The sequence below is a fragment of the Sebastes umbrosus genome, chromosome 20 (genome assembly GCF_015220745.1).
Source record: "Sebastes umbrosus isolate fSebUmb1 chromosome 20, fSebUmb1.pri, whole genome shotgun sequence".
NCBI classification, from domain to species: domain Eukaryota; kingdom Metazoa; phylum Chordata; class Actinopteri; order Perciformes; family Sebastidae; genus Sebastes; species Sebastes umbrosus.
In genome coordinates this window covers 6,655,585-6,669,302 of record NC_051288.1, presented here as the reverse complement: position 1 = coordinate 6,669,302, position 13,718 = coordinate 6,655,585, and the positions used below count along the sequence as shown (strand labels likewise).

The window sequence follows — 13,718 nt, the reverse complement described above, 5'->3', positions numbered from 1 at the left end:
AATATGCTCTAAAAGGCACCCGAGGTCGGCCCGGCTATCTCAACAAAGCACGGAGAAGCTAGTATTTCAACACACACAGAGGGAGAGTGACTTCATTCTCTGCTCAGGTAGACATTACTCCACATATCTTTACATAGCAAACTGTTGTGTGATGCTGCAGTGGGTAGAAATGGAGCAAATATGATTAAAGAAAGTTATTTTTATAAAACAGTCACCATATCCGGACAGTAGTGCATGAGACAGGTAATCTGAAAAAAATCCACTGCTCCTAATGGCCTCTGCAAGATTTCACAGACCGCAGGAAAACAACCAATCAGAGCCGAGCTGGAGTCTTGCTGTCTCTGAGCAGCTGTCAATCACTCGTGAACTCCGATCGAACGGTCAAACTAGGCAGCGCTGATCAAATATGAATCAATATTATGTTACTGTAATGCCTATTTCTCACCTCAAATGTTTTCAGAAACGTCTTGTAGTGTACTGTTTAGCTGTAAAATGAGAAAGTTTGTGACCCGGCAGCTATGTTGAGATCAGTTGAGGAAATACCAAGCACCGCCCACCAGCCGGAGCACAGCCAATAGGAACGCTCAATAGGAACAATTTTTTTAAGCCTGAAAACAGAGCCATGAGGAGGTGCAGAAGTCTAGTTATCTCTCAGAACACTTGGATTACAATATACTGAAAGGTTATTATGGAATTATTGCCCAATGATGTCAAAAACAATCTGCCTACTGCAGGTTTAATGCTCTGGATATTGTATAAAGCACCTTTAAAGCTTTGTTGCAATGTTCAGTAAAAACATAGTAAGAACTAGTATCTGAGGATGGCATTCTGTGGCTGGAAATATTGTCATAAATGTATATTAGGATGACGAGAAGCATTGTTGTGGGATCATAATTTTTGTCTTTAATTTCCATTTTGTTTGACCTGATACCTAAAAACACAATGGGCTTGTAATTGTCACAGCTTGTCAAACTGATTCCCAACTATATCCAATTTATTTCCCTTTCTTTGTAGTTTGCTGTAGTCCTAATCTTGGGGAAATACTCCAGTAGCAGAAATGAAATCTGGCTGTCACTGGAGATAGTTACAAGATGACAGTGACCTTAGAGAATCAGTGTGTTTCGGTTCAGTTTGGCGACCACACACACCAGCAGACTTCCCTTTCATCATCCTGATGGGCATCCCGGTGACAGCTGTCAGTCATCCTCTCATAGAGTGATGATGTCATCAGGGTGCTGTGTTTGTTTTCACTCTGTGTGTGTGATCCTTTTCACTAAAATCAAAATACAGGGATGAGAGGTTTTTAACAAAGACAGATCCTGGAGCAGTAGTAGCACAATAGTTGGATTTATTTTTTTGTATCTCTCGAAATTGCACGACGCAAGGTCTGCAATTATATTCATTTTGGCTCAAAGTTCCATCGTCTTTGCCACCCTTGTCAACCGAGCGCTAACACAGTGTCTCTATAAACCTGAAATAATTATAGCACTCTGTGAGCAAAGAGAACAGGAGGAGAAGAGATTGTGGATTGTTTTGCACTCTGGAGCAGAAGTGTATTAGAGTAAATAGCAGAGAATTAGCAGTACACAGCATTAATCCATGTCGTGGATCGTATGCATGAGCAATAGAGCTACATTGGCAAAGACTGCTTCTTCTTAAGGAACGATTAACAGCGAGTTTTATAGACTGGATAGCTTAAAATGTTTTGTTATAATGTGATAAACTGTAGAAAATGTGTCCAATAAATTCAAAAGCACATCTATTATAACCACAAGTCCTAACAACACTGCTTGCTGCAATTTCTTGTCTCATCATTGTTACTTTAAGTCTTTGCGAGGTGTTGAATTGCTTTTGAATTTGGTTCACTGAAACTTGGTTTTCCATTGAAAATGGATGACGTATTGTAACTCCAACATTTTTAACAGGTGCTGGATAAAGCAGTGGGTATAAAAGGAAAAATCTGGACTGGAAGACTCGCTTTTATGCTACTGTGATAATTAGTTGTTATTGTAATACTTCACACCATCATGGAAAAGTTAAAGCAACGGATAATTAAAATGATTATGGAAGCATAATGAATGTCTTTGAATGTGGTTTACTTGGCTAGTTCCCATTTGCATTTAAAGATACAGTTTGGGAAATGTGCTTATTCACTTTCTGGTAGAGATGTTCCGATACCATTTTTTACTTCTTGATTACTTCTTGATACACACCGGAAATGAATAAACAACACAAAAATAAGAAATACCTGCCTGCAAATATTTTATGTCTAGGGCTTTTATTGTGAATGAACGGAAGAAGTGGATCTAGTCTGTGCTGGTTGAAAGGCAATGTAAAGTTTGCCGTCTTGGTTCGGACTACAGAGCCTCCGCATTGTTGTTTCATAAATATAGGTGCAGCTCAACCCGTTCCACACAACATGATTGGTTGATGCCTTTATTAAAAAGTATGGTTGCATCCGAAATTCCATACTAACATTCTATTTAGTACGCTTAGACAGTATGTGAGATATTTTAGTATGTCCTAAACCTTAGTATGGAACCAATAGTACGCGAATTGCATACTATTTCTGGTAAAATATTACAGTATGCGACGCTGGACACTACAGCCAAAGAACAGCGGCATAAATATCCCACAATGCAATGTCGTACGACGGCAACGTTCATAACAGACGTTGACGGACGGCTCTGTAACATCAAAAGCGCTTCAATTTAACTGTAAGTATAAGATCTCACTTTGTGAGGTTAATATATATTCTAAATAAACTCAGACTTTAATTCACACAAATCGTCGTTTTGGTCACGAGGATTGCACGGGTTACCATGGTTACACGTCTCCAACCGGCAAGGAGGCTCTCAGGAAGTGACGACGTGAATTACTGCTCAGTGCGTCCAAAAAGATACATACTACTGTTTATTCACACAACAGTATGTTGAACGATAGTACACATCAGTGCATAGTACGTGTTTTCGGTTTCGTGTATGTCTATGTAATTTTTTGACGCGTAATATTCACGTTGAAAGTATTCACGACAAAAACAATATCAAAAAAATATACCGACGTGCGAAATAATTGCACGAAAAAAAAAACGCCCCCAGATTGTAAACTTATTTACTCTGCGCTAAAAAGCAAATAAATGTATTTCCCAAAATGTCCAACTATTGCTTTGAGCCAAAACGCACCAGAGTTGTAAGCAGATGTTTATCTGTAGCTCAGTGAGGCTGTAATTTGAATTGCCAGCTCTTCACATCCTCAGCCAGCCAACTTGGCAGAGCAGACGTGAGTCCAGTTTAATACATTGTGTTCGTAGTCTCTCTGGTAAAAGACTATTTAAACATTATCTCACCAGATTTTTCTTTCTATCTATTATCAATATAAAGCATTTGCATACAATCACAATTAAGTATCCAGTATAAAATATAAGGCAGTCTCCTTTTTTGTGCTGTCATTTCCATGAATGTTCATGTATTCACTGTGAGCCAATTCATGGCAGAGTGCCTGAAAACAAGGGGGGTGCACCAGCGCTTTGATAGGATATTAAATTTTACAATTGTGCACGGCAACCAGGCAAAACCCATTATGAAATGAGAAAATTGGTGACCTCGTGCCAGCCACGTTGGCCTCCTTATGAAAAATAAAAGCAGAGGACGGGCATTCATCGCGACTGGAGTGAATGTTGTTTTTTGAGAGATGCATGAAAGAGAAGGGCTTCATCAATGCCTCCAGCTGTCTCCATTTACTTATAGCCTTTAGTAAGCCAGACGTCTATATGTACTTACATCACACATGTCTCTTCTTTTTCACCGAGCACCGTGGGACATCTCATCACATCGGGGCGTCTCGTCTCTTATTCTTTCTACTACCCGGCAACACGCTGTCTCGCACTCTGATGTTCTTTTTAATTGGCTCGATTCTCTCTCTCTCTACCTTGTCACTCAGCGTATGTGTGTGTGTGGTTTGAGTCGGTGCCAGGGCTAAGTGATTAATCAGTAACAACACAACTTGCTTTTCTTGACAGTCGGACTGTGCAGGTTTAAGGCCTTTGAGCGCACCTCGTGGCTCAACAATCCACCGCTGGGATGAAACAGGGAGGAAATGGAAGGAGGAAATCAATATTGTCGGGTTGTGGCCACATGACTTCCCCCTTCTGTTTGCTGTGGAGCGACAAAAGGCCATCTGGATGAGCACCTTTAAGAGGGCTGAAAGGAGAAGGAGGGGAGGAAGAGATGGTTCATCTTTTACTATAGTAAATCAGTCTATATCAAGGGTGTCAAACTCATTTGAGTTCAGCGGCCACGTACAGTCCAATTTGATCTCAAGTGGGCCGGAGAGGTGAAACCACTGCATAGTAACCTATGAATAACAACACCTCCAAATTGTCCCTTCCTGTTAGTGAAAAGGAGTACAAATACATTCTGAAAATGTTCACAATTAATGATCCATTTACAAAAGAGATGATGAAATGTCTCGCTGACCTCTTATCTTCTCAGTTTTCCTGGCAAGTTATTGTATTTCCCGCCATGAGTCTGATAGTGGCCCTAAATATTCTGTAACTTTAGCACTGAAAGCTGCTGTGAACACACCAAGCACACTGGCTTCCCATTTACCTCTGTAAAAACAATAGGATCTGGTCCATTTTCTTGGAAAATCTGACAATCTGTGTCAATATTTTTCCTTTTTTGACAAAGATATTTTCCACCGGCGGCTCCTGCATGAACAGTAGCTTGACAGTGTTGTGTCAAGTAGCTCCGAAAACGTTGAAGCAAATGTTCCAATTCGCCATCTAATATCGTAAAACTGCCAATATTCAATATCTTCACAGTTTATTTCTCCCCTCAAACATTTTCAGAAGTGAATTTAGTGATGAAATAGCTACGAAAAATGTAAAAAAAAAACAAGCCGTTTATGGCTGCTGTTGTTGTGACCATTGCCTGTACCATTCCAGCGCTTTGCATTGTGGGATACAACAGGCGAGGTAGACTGGTCTGATGTATACTGGAGATTTTTTCCAAATCAGTACGACATCTACGTACACCATTTTTGGCATACTAGAGATTTTGCTTTTGTTTGCATACTACATGCTACCTTTGGGCCAAATCAGTATGTACTATTAGTATAGTATGCAGTTTTGAATACAGCCTTTGTCTAGTTCCCTTTGAGCTCCACACATCTCCTGTGTTCCTCTTGCAGCCATTTTTTATAACTTTTTTCTCTCTCTTCATTCTTTATGCATCCTCTTCCCCCTCTCTTTCTCCTATTTCACTTTACTCCCTCTCGTTCTCCGTCTCTTAGCGTGTTCTTACTTCTCAAATTATCAAGTGGCAGTATTTGGGGCTTTTAACAGAATGTATTCACTTAGCGAGGGCTACCAGCGCCTTCAGTAACAGGAATTTGCAATTATCCGTCAGACTCAGCGCAGCGAGAGAACAATGCTGAAGAGAGTGTCCTCCGAATCCCCACACATATCTTAACATTCGGCTGTGCTTTAAAGTCAGACCGTGCAGTTCTGCTACATTTCCCCACCACTCTCTTACAACTCCGTCGAGCTGCCGGCGCCGCCCTTCATATCCATCTGTAGCCTACATATCCTGCCATCTGCTTTCTGCGTCTTCCAGAGGAAGTGCAGCTTTTAGGTGCAGTCCTTGAGGAAATCTGATCCATTCACTAATCAAACATGCTGGAATGAAGTCGGAGAGTACTACACTCACACGTTCAACACACCTTTTGAAATTGAATGATCACTTAACGAATTAGGGGAATACATTAGCACATCTTGTAACCAGGATATTATATTTAATATAGGACATCTGTTATTTCCTACACCATAAGCAGGAGTTAATATTAAAGCCACCAACAGGCAACTTCACAGAATAATAGATACTAATAGTAAAAGTAACAAAAAAATAACGGATAAACTGTTGACATAGTTATCTTAAAGTGACGGATAAACTGTTGAAATACTTAGCTAAAAATAACGGATACACTGTTGACATAGTTATCTTAAAGTGACGGATAAACTGTCGAAATACTTAGCTAAAAATAACGGATAAACTGTTGACATAATTAGCTAAAAATAACGGATAAACTGTTGAAATAGTATAATAATGCTATGGACTATGGAACAGTTCAATAGTGCAGTATATACTATACAATATACACTTCCATGCAACTGTTGCAAATATAATCAAAATGCTAGTTTTGCAGTACACTGCATCAGCATTTTACCTGAAGCACTTTCTTCCACTCACTTTTCATGCTAAAGCATTTATAGTTCAGCTGTGTGGTGAAATATCTTTTAGATTAACACAGCAAAGCACAAAATCTGTAAACCATGCAGAATGTTCGACAAATAGCTCAATCAGATATGCAGACTTTCATCCCCCGGTTAGAGAAATGGGGCCGATTGCAGAGCATTTTCACAGTTGGGAGCATTGAGATCAGAAGATCTCCCAAATGTTACAACTACTATGTCCAACAACAATGGTCCTGTTAAACGGCCTGAAATGGCTGCATGTGACAGATTTTTCTTCCCTGCCACAGCAGCAGAATTAACCTCAGGTCAGCACTATGAATATGGCCAGACGGTTGCCTTAGAACTACTCGTAAAAAAAAAATGCTGTCTAGAGGATATGCTGGAAAACTAATCAAAATGATTCTGTCTGGTTGGCATTTTGAGAATTGTTTCCCTGCTAAAAATCATTACACACACATTATCTTACAAATGTGAAAAAAATCCAATCAGAAAATTACAACTAATTGAATTTGTTGTAATTTGATGTAATTGCAACAAATTGAATTTTTATGACTAATTTGATGTGGTTTTAAAGTTCTTTAATGACGGTACATCCTGGGCAAACACAGTACCTGACGCCAGGATTTAGGATATGTCTATAAAGCACTTCAAATATAGACGACTATAGCTCTTTGTTGCAGATCAACTTCCATATTGAGACTGATGGGTACACAAGACTCAGTCCAAACAGAGTATATGTCTGGACCGTGTACGGCCAGTCTGTGAATTTGTGGCTAAATTGTTACACAAATAGTCAGTGGTCATGTCTATAATGTTAAATCCAGCGGTGCACGTCCACCAGGTCCGGCGAGGACACTAGGGTAAGAGCTGCTCTGCTCAGCTTGCCGTTCAAGCGGTGACGTACCCTATCGTGGAATGCGCCTGATTGGTCCCTGGTTTTCTGCTCGTCGTTTAAAACAGGAAACAACAAGGCGGCTTGCTCGTTAAGTTATTCTGTCTAAATAATCCACTAAAATCTACTTCTGAAAACATTTTAAGAGAGAAATGAACCTTGTTTCATTTTAGAACTATCGCCTAGTTCAGTGGTCAGCAACCTGCGGCTTCGGAGCCACATGCGTCTCTTTAGCTCTTCTCCAGTGGCTCCAGTGGTTTTTTGTTTACATTTAAATTTTTATTTATCATTGTTGTAGGTCTATGGTACAACGGTACGATGGAGTTTTAGGGCCACATTTTAGAAAAAAATATATCTGAGATTTCGAGAATAAAGTCATAATATTATAAAATAGTAATTTTACGTGCTATTTTCTTTTTTTTCTCATAAAGTTCTGACTCATCTCGTAATATTACGACTTTATTCTCGTAATATTACAACTTTTTGTCTCGTAAAGTTGTGACTTTATTCTTGTTATATTCCGACTTTTTTTTTGTAATCCTATGACTTTATTCTCGTAATATTACAATTTTTTTTCTCGTAAAGTTCTGACTTTTTTCCCCTCAATGTAGCCCTAATACTCCGTAGTACATTTGCACTTTGGCCCCTCACTGCATTAGACTTATAGTATATACTACATACTTAGACTATAAACTGTGTTACCTTCATCACAATGCTCAAATGTTTTGCGGCTCCAGACAGATTTCTTCTTTTTTTTTGCCTAAAATGGCTCTTTTCATAGTAAAGGTTGCTGACCCCTGGCCTAGTTCGACAGCTTGGTCCAAGTTTTGTGCGCCGGACGGGTTCGTTTGCATAACGGACTGTTCCCCTGCCTTTTCACTTTGAAAGAGCAACAGCCAATGAGGAAACTCCAACACTTGGCTGACCAATCGTGTAACTTCATCACTCAGTCAGTCACTCACTCAGTGACAGACTTCTGCGTTTGTAGGGCCGCCCCTCTGCAGTATAATAATAATATACTAAAATCTGTATTCTGGTGCATGAGCATGCATGGTCAAATTACTGATAAAACCTCATGTAATAGACAGCAGATGCAGCTTATCAGTGCACATATATACTCTCTGGATTCTGCCCAAATGTGTATCAAGCATCATGACATGTAATAGGCTGCAGCTGTAGATCGATGGCAAGAGTCCATCCAAAAGCTGATGGTACTGATATGAATGGATGTTAACGTGGACATCATTTCTAAAGCAACAGATCATACAGTATAAAAAAGAAGAAAAGAGGGGTGTTATGTAAGTGGATGCTTGTAAGTGGAGCTTTAAACTGTCGACGCTCCCACACACCCCATCCTAAACCTGATTCTAACCTTGTCCCCTGTCATGTGTCCTCGCCCACAGAGGGTGGTCAGATCAACAACAACGTGGGACAGGGCTCGAACATGGGCCAGCAGCACCCTTACCCTGCCCTCAACCAGCTGGCCCACGTCTACGAACAGCAGCAGCATCAACAACAGCAGCAGCAGCATCAGCAGCAGCAGCAACAAAACAAGGATCTCAACAAGTACGCCTCCCTGAAGGCTGTGGGTGAGTGTCTGTCAAGTGCTCTTGTTATCTTTCAATTTTAAAGACGAAACAGTAACAGTTTGAGATAGGCGGTGCACTTGATGTTGCGCAATTGGGTTTTAAAATAAAACGAGTTGGTTTTTACCGGTGGTTGCTGCTGGCTCTGACTAGTTTGGAGAGGGTGCATCATCGCCTAAATTAATCTTGGGGCTTCCCTTTTCTCTTGTCAGCAGAGTCACCATCTGATGCATCCTGAGTTTGGCAGTGAATCTTTTATCAATTACTTGTTTTGTGATCCAAACACAAAGGATGCTGCTTTTTTTTTTTTTTTTCCAGAGGTCTCCAGTAGTGATGCGACTGAACTATAGCAGTCCTGCGGGCAGATCTGACAGGTGTTATTGATCGCACTGCCGAACTGGACGCGCTGCAAAACACAGGCAGCCTGCTGCTCGTCAAGCTGTTTGACAGCTCAATGCGCGCCGCCGAATTCAATGAGCTCGGTCGCCACAGTGCGGCCCGATTTGAATTCGCCTTACGCTATTGGCAGCGGCGTCACTATTTCATAACCTGAATTCATTTAAGGATTGACTCGTGAATATTTCAGCGCGTTGTCTGTCAGCTTGTTTATGCCAGACAGGTTGCTCGAATTCGGCACCACTCGCACCAGATATCACCCACGAACACATCTCGACATCTGTATAAACATGTGCAAGATGCCATTTGTCTGTTTATTAGAAAAGAATCAGCCTTTCTCTGCGTGCCAAGCGGCAGAAAGTAAAAAAAAAAAAAATTTGATCCAGACGACAAATGTAGGTGTGAACATTCTCCGTATTGTAAATCTAAATGTTACTCCCCACGCCACGCTGTGTGCGGAGGGCCGTGACTCATCCCCCAGACATGTCACAGTAATAGATCATCATGCTTGTTTATGATGAGCACTGCTTTGTGCCCTGGAAGCAAAGACGACGTTGTGTAATTATAGTAGCGGTTTAAATAACTGCCAGCGAAACTGAAAACAGAGGAAAAGATGAATAATGACTGATAAGTGGACAACATTTTAAGTTTAAAAGGACCAAAGAACATCAATGAAAATGCTGATTAACGCTGTCATCCCGAGTCGCGGGCCCTGTCATATTGTTTGTCGACGTATTTTTTGTTCATTCCCAGATAACAGGCCAAATATAGACATCACACGATACATATTTCCAGCTACAGCTGCGTTTGATTGCAGGAAAATTGTTCAGTTATATGAGACGCCAACGGAAGATGCCTTGGTGTCGGTCCCCGAGGATCAAAGAACAAAGGGATTCTTTCTCAACTCAATATCTTTTTGCACCAATATTCAACCAGGAGAGAATGAATCCATCAAAGCAGAGATGCCAATTTCTCCACTGACGGGAGCTTTAATAGACCAGAATGCAGCGCAGTCGCAATTTGAGGAAGGAAAAAGGGGACGCAACCCCACTGTTTCCCAACTGGAAAAGCTTACTCTCTGATGTTAGGCTACGGCTTTCCTTTCATCTCAAGCGCACATAAAACCAACAGATGGATGCAGCACACGCTCTGGGGATTGAGGATGGCATTTTGGGAAATCTCTAACTGTAGGGGAAAATAGATGAGGCAGTTTGATGGGGGGGAAAAAAAGGGGCACAAGGAAAAAGGATAATTTTAGCAAAATGACTGGAAATTGTAAAGGATAACAAATTGAGAACGTACTCTTCACAGTAACAGTATCCAAAGATGTATTTATATTTTGCAGCTCAAAAGCATTCTTTCAAAACTTATTGTGTCTGGGAATCAAACCTGAAGAGACAAACATTAGGCAAACATGCATGTTGTGAAAAGTGAAGTTGTTTTTTTTGTTCAAGATCCCTTCCAGACATGTTTCAAGACATATACAAAATTAATTAATCAATAAATTACCTTGTTTAAAAACCTCTTGAAATCACATCAACTCCTTCTTTGTGTTATTAAAAAAATCCAGAATCTATAAATATGCAAATATATATATGTAAATTTGTAAATACTCCATTTGAAAACTACTGGACACACATAATACATGGAGGCTTCACGTTTCCACATCACACTTGTGTAAGTTCCATATTGGACCATGATTGGTTCTAGACCATAGACTGTATATAAGAATTGGATGTTGTTACCGTGACGTCACCCATTGGATTGTGAACTGCTGTTTCGAAGCCTCGAGTTCGGCATTTTGGCCATCGCCATCTTGGTTTTTTGCAACCAGAAGTGACACGAGAGGGTGGAGCTTAGTACAACCAAATGTCCAAAAGACATTTTTTGGGCAACCATAATGTTACAATTAGCTTTCATGAAGTGAAAACACACTGTGAAAGGGTTAAAGTTGTAAGACAAAAACGACGGACAACTCCAAGACCGGACAATGCCATGATAGCAACCTGTCAATCACAAGGTAGCCACGTCCTAAAGCATGGGACCATAATGGGAAATGCGACCATGATTTACTAAATGAACATCATGCCGTAGTGAAGAAGACTTGAAACTAGCGGTTGCGACCATAAACCCATGTTTACAATGTTTACTGAGGTAATAAATCAAGTGAGAAGTAGGCTCATTTTCTCATAGACTTCTAAACAATCAGACTTCTTTTAGCAAATAGAAGAGTCACCCCCTGCTGGCTATTAGAGAGAATGCAGGTGTAATGCACTTCCACGTTGGCTTAACTTTGCAGAACCGGAAGTTTCTGCCTGCAAACTATAGAGTTATGTTGTGGTCCAAGGCAAGTGGAAATTTTGGATAGCTTAATAGTCGGCTTTACTCCAGAACACAAATGACATTTAGCCTGTGATGGTCAGTGAATTACACTTCATTATTTTCATACAGGCAGAAGACTGTGACATTCTTCTAAATCAATGCTGTTAGCTTTTTTTCAAATAAAGAAGCGGCGTACTCCCACACATTTTTCTTTGCTTCTTTCTGTTTGCCGGTGACCTTCATCAAGACCATTTAACTTAATAACTGCCAGCCACAGTATATCTCATATTGCATTTCAGCGGACTGAAAACACAAGTGAGTGGTTTGGCACAAAGTGCACTGATGTAAGAGCCTGAAACTAGTAGCCCCTTTGTGATTTATTGAATTTAAGAATCGGTTTTGAATTCAAGAATGGAATTGTGAGATTTCCAAATATTCCCAATAGGGCTGTCAATTGATTAAAATATTTTATCGCAATTAATCACATGATTGTCCATAGTTAATCACCTGTCATCCCAAATTAATCATGTTTTTTTATCTGTTCAAATGGAGTTTCATATGATACCAGTATCATCACTCTAGCTTTAACTCTGAGCTCACTACAACCTCCGAAAGACCGACCGATTGCGTTAATGCGTTAAAGTAATTAGTTGTGTTAAAATTAATTTCCGTTAAAGCGTTATTATTGCGTTAACTTTGACAGCCCTAATTAAAATATTTAATAGCGATTAAGCGCATGATTTTCCATAGTTAATCATGATTAATCACAACATTTTTAATTTCTTCAAAGTGTACCTTAAAGGGAGATTTGTCAAGTATATATTACTCTTTTTAAAATAGGAGTGGGCAAATATGCTGCTTTATGCAAATGTATGTATATATTTATTATTGGAAATCAATTAACAACACAAAACAATGACAAATATTGTCCAGAAACCCTCACAGGTACTGCATTTAGCATAAAAAATATGCTCAAATCATAACATGGCAAACTGCAGCCCAACAGGCAACAACAGCTGTTTTCAGTGTGCTGACTTGACTATGACTTGACCCAAACTGTATGTGATTATCATAAAGTGGGCATGTCTGTAAAGGGGAGACTTGTGGGTACCCATAAAACCCATTTTCATTCACATATCTTGAGGTCAGAGGTCAAGGGACCCCTTTGAAAATGGCCATGCCAGTTTTTCCTCGCCAAAATTTAGTGCAAGTTTGGAGCGTTAATTAACCTCCTTTACAACAAGCTAGTATGACATGGTTGGTACCGATGGGTTCCTTAGGTTTTTCTAGTTTCATCTGATAGCAGTACCTTCACTGGCAAGCTTTAAAACTGAGCCCGCTAAAACCTCACCAAAACATTAATTGCGTTAAAGATATTAGTGCCGTTAAATTTGCGTTAACGCGTTAATATTGTGTTAACTTTGACAGCCCTAATTCGACCCTACAAATAATTCTGGATTGTACTTTAATGACCGCTGTTTAAAAATCAAGTGTTTTATTTTTCACACGAAAAAAGGAAACAATTTCTCAGAAGATTCTTTGACAAAAAAGTAGTCGGAATAAATGTTCACTGTGATTGATTAATATTCTGAGGCGGTGTTAACTCTCTGCAAGTTGATTTTGATAAGGCACTGACATGTTCTGAGAGCAGTGGCCGCCTGGAGGGCACAAAATCAATCTACGTAGCCGTGGTAGGCTCTGAAAAATGGTCCGAAGTGCTACAAAGTGTACAGGATTACTAGTTAATGGGATAAAAAATGTGCAAAACTACCAGTGTGCTGTACATGTGGGTTCACACAAGGAACCTGTTCGCGAGGACTGAACTGGGTCCGGGCAGCGATGTAGAAATTACATTCAAACCTTTTTTAGCGCATCTGACAATTCTCTTCAGCTCCTTTTCCAACCCGCTTCTTCCTCTCTGCTTCTTTATGTCTAAAATGGCCCTCATCTTCCCGTCACCACCGCTTCTCCTGCACAATTTTCCTCCCATTTGCTCTTCTAACCTTTAACGCCTTGGCTCGTTTTTCTCTCCCTCCCTGTCTCCTTCATTTCCTCTCACCTTTTTTTTTTTCTCCTGTTCCTTTCCTCCCACCTCTCTCCGTTTCCCATCTTCTCTTCTTCCTCCTTTCATATCGCCGCCTTTATCAAATGCCTCCTGCCCTCTGCTTTGCATTTTCCCTCACCTTTTTCTTTTTGCTTCCTTTGTCTCCCCCTCCCACACACCATCTCTTCCTCACCCCCTGAACCCCCCATCCTCCTTCCTTCAATC

General features: G+C 40.3%; 1 protein-coding gene across 1 annotated transcript in view; it reads left to right on the top strand.

The window, feature by feature from the left end:
- The window catches only part of shisa9a (shisa family member 9a), a 72,548-nt gene that overhangs the window by 39,037 nt on the left and 19,793 nt on the right, over positions 1–13,718 (top strand). Inside the window, exon 3 of the mRNA XM_037755330.1 lies at positions 8,549–8,734. Coding sequence (XP_037611258.1) covers positions 8,549–8,734 — 186 coding nt within the window. The remainder of the gene's footprint in view (positions 1–8,548; positions 8,735–13,718) is intronic.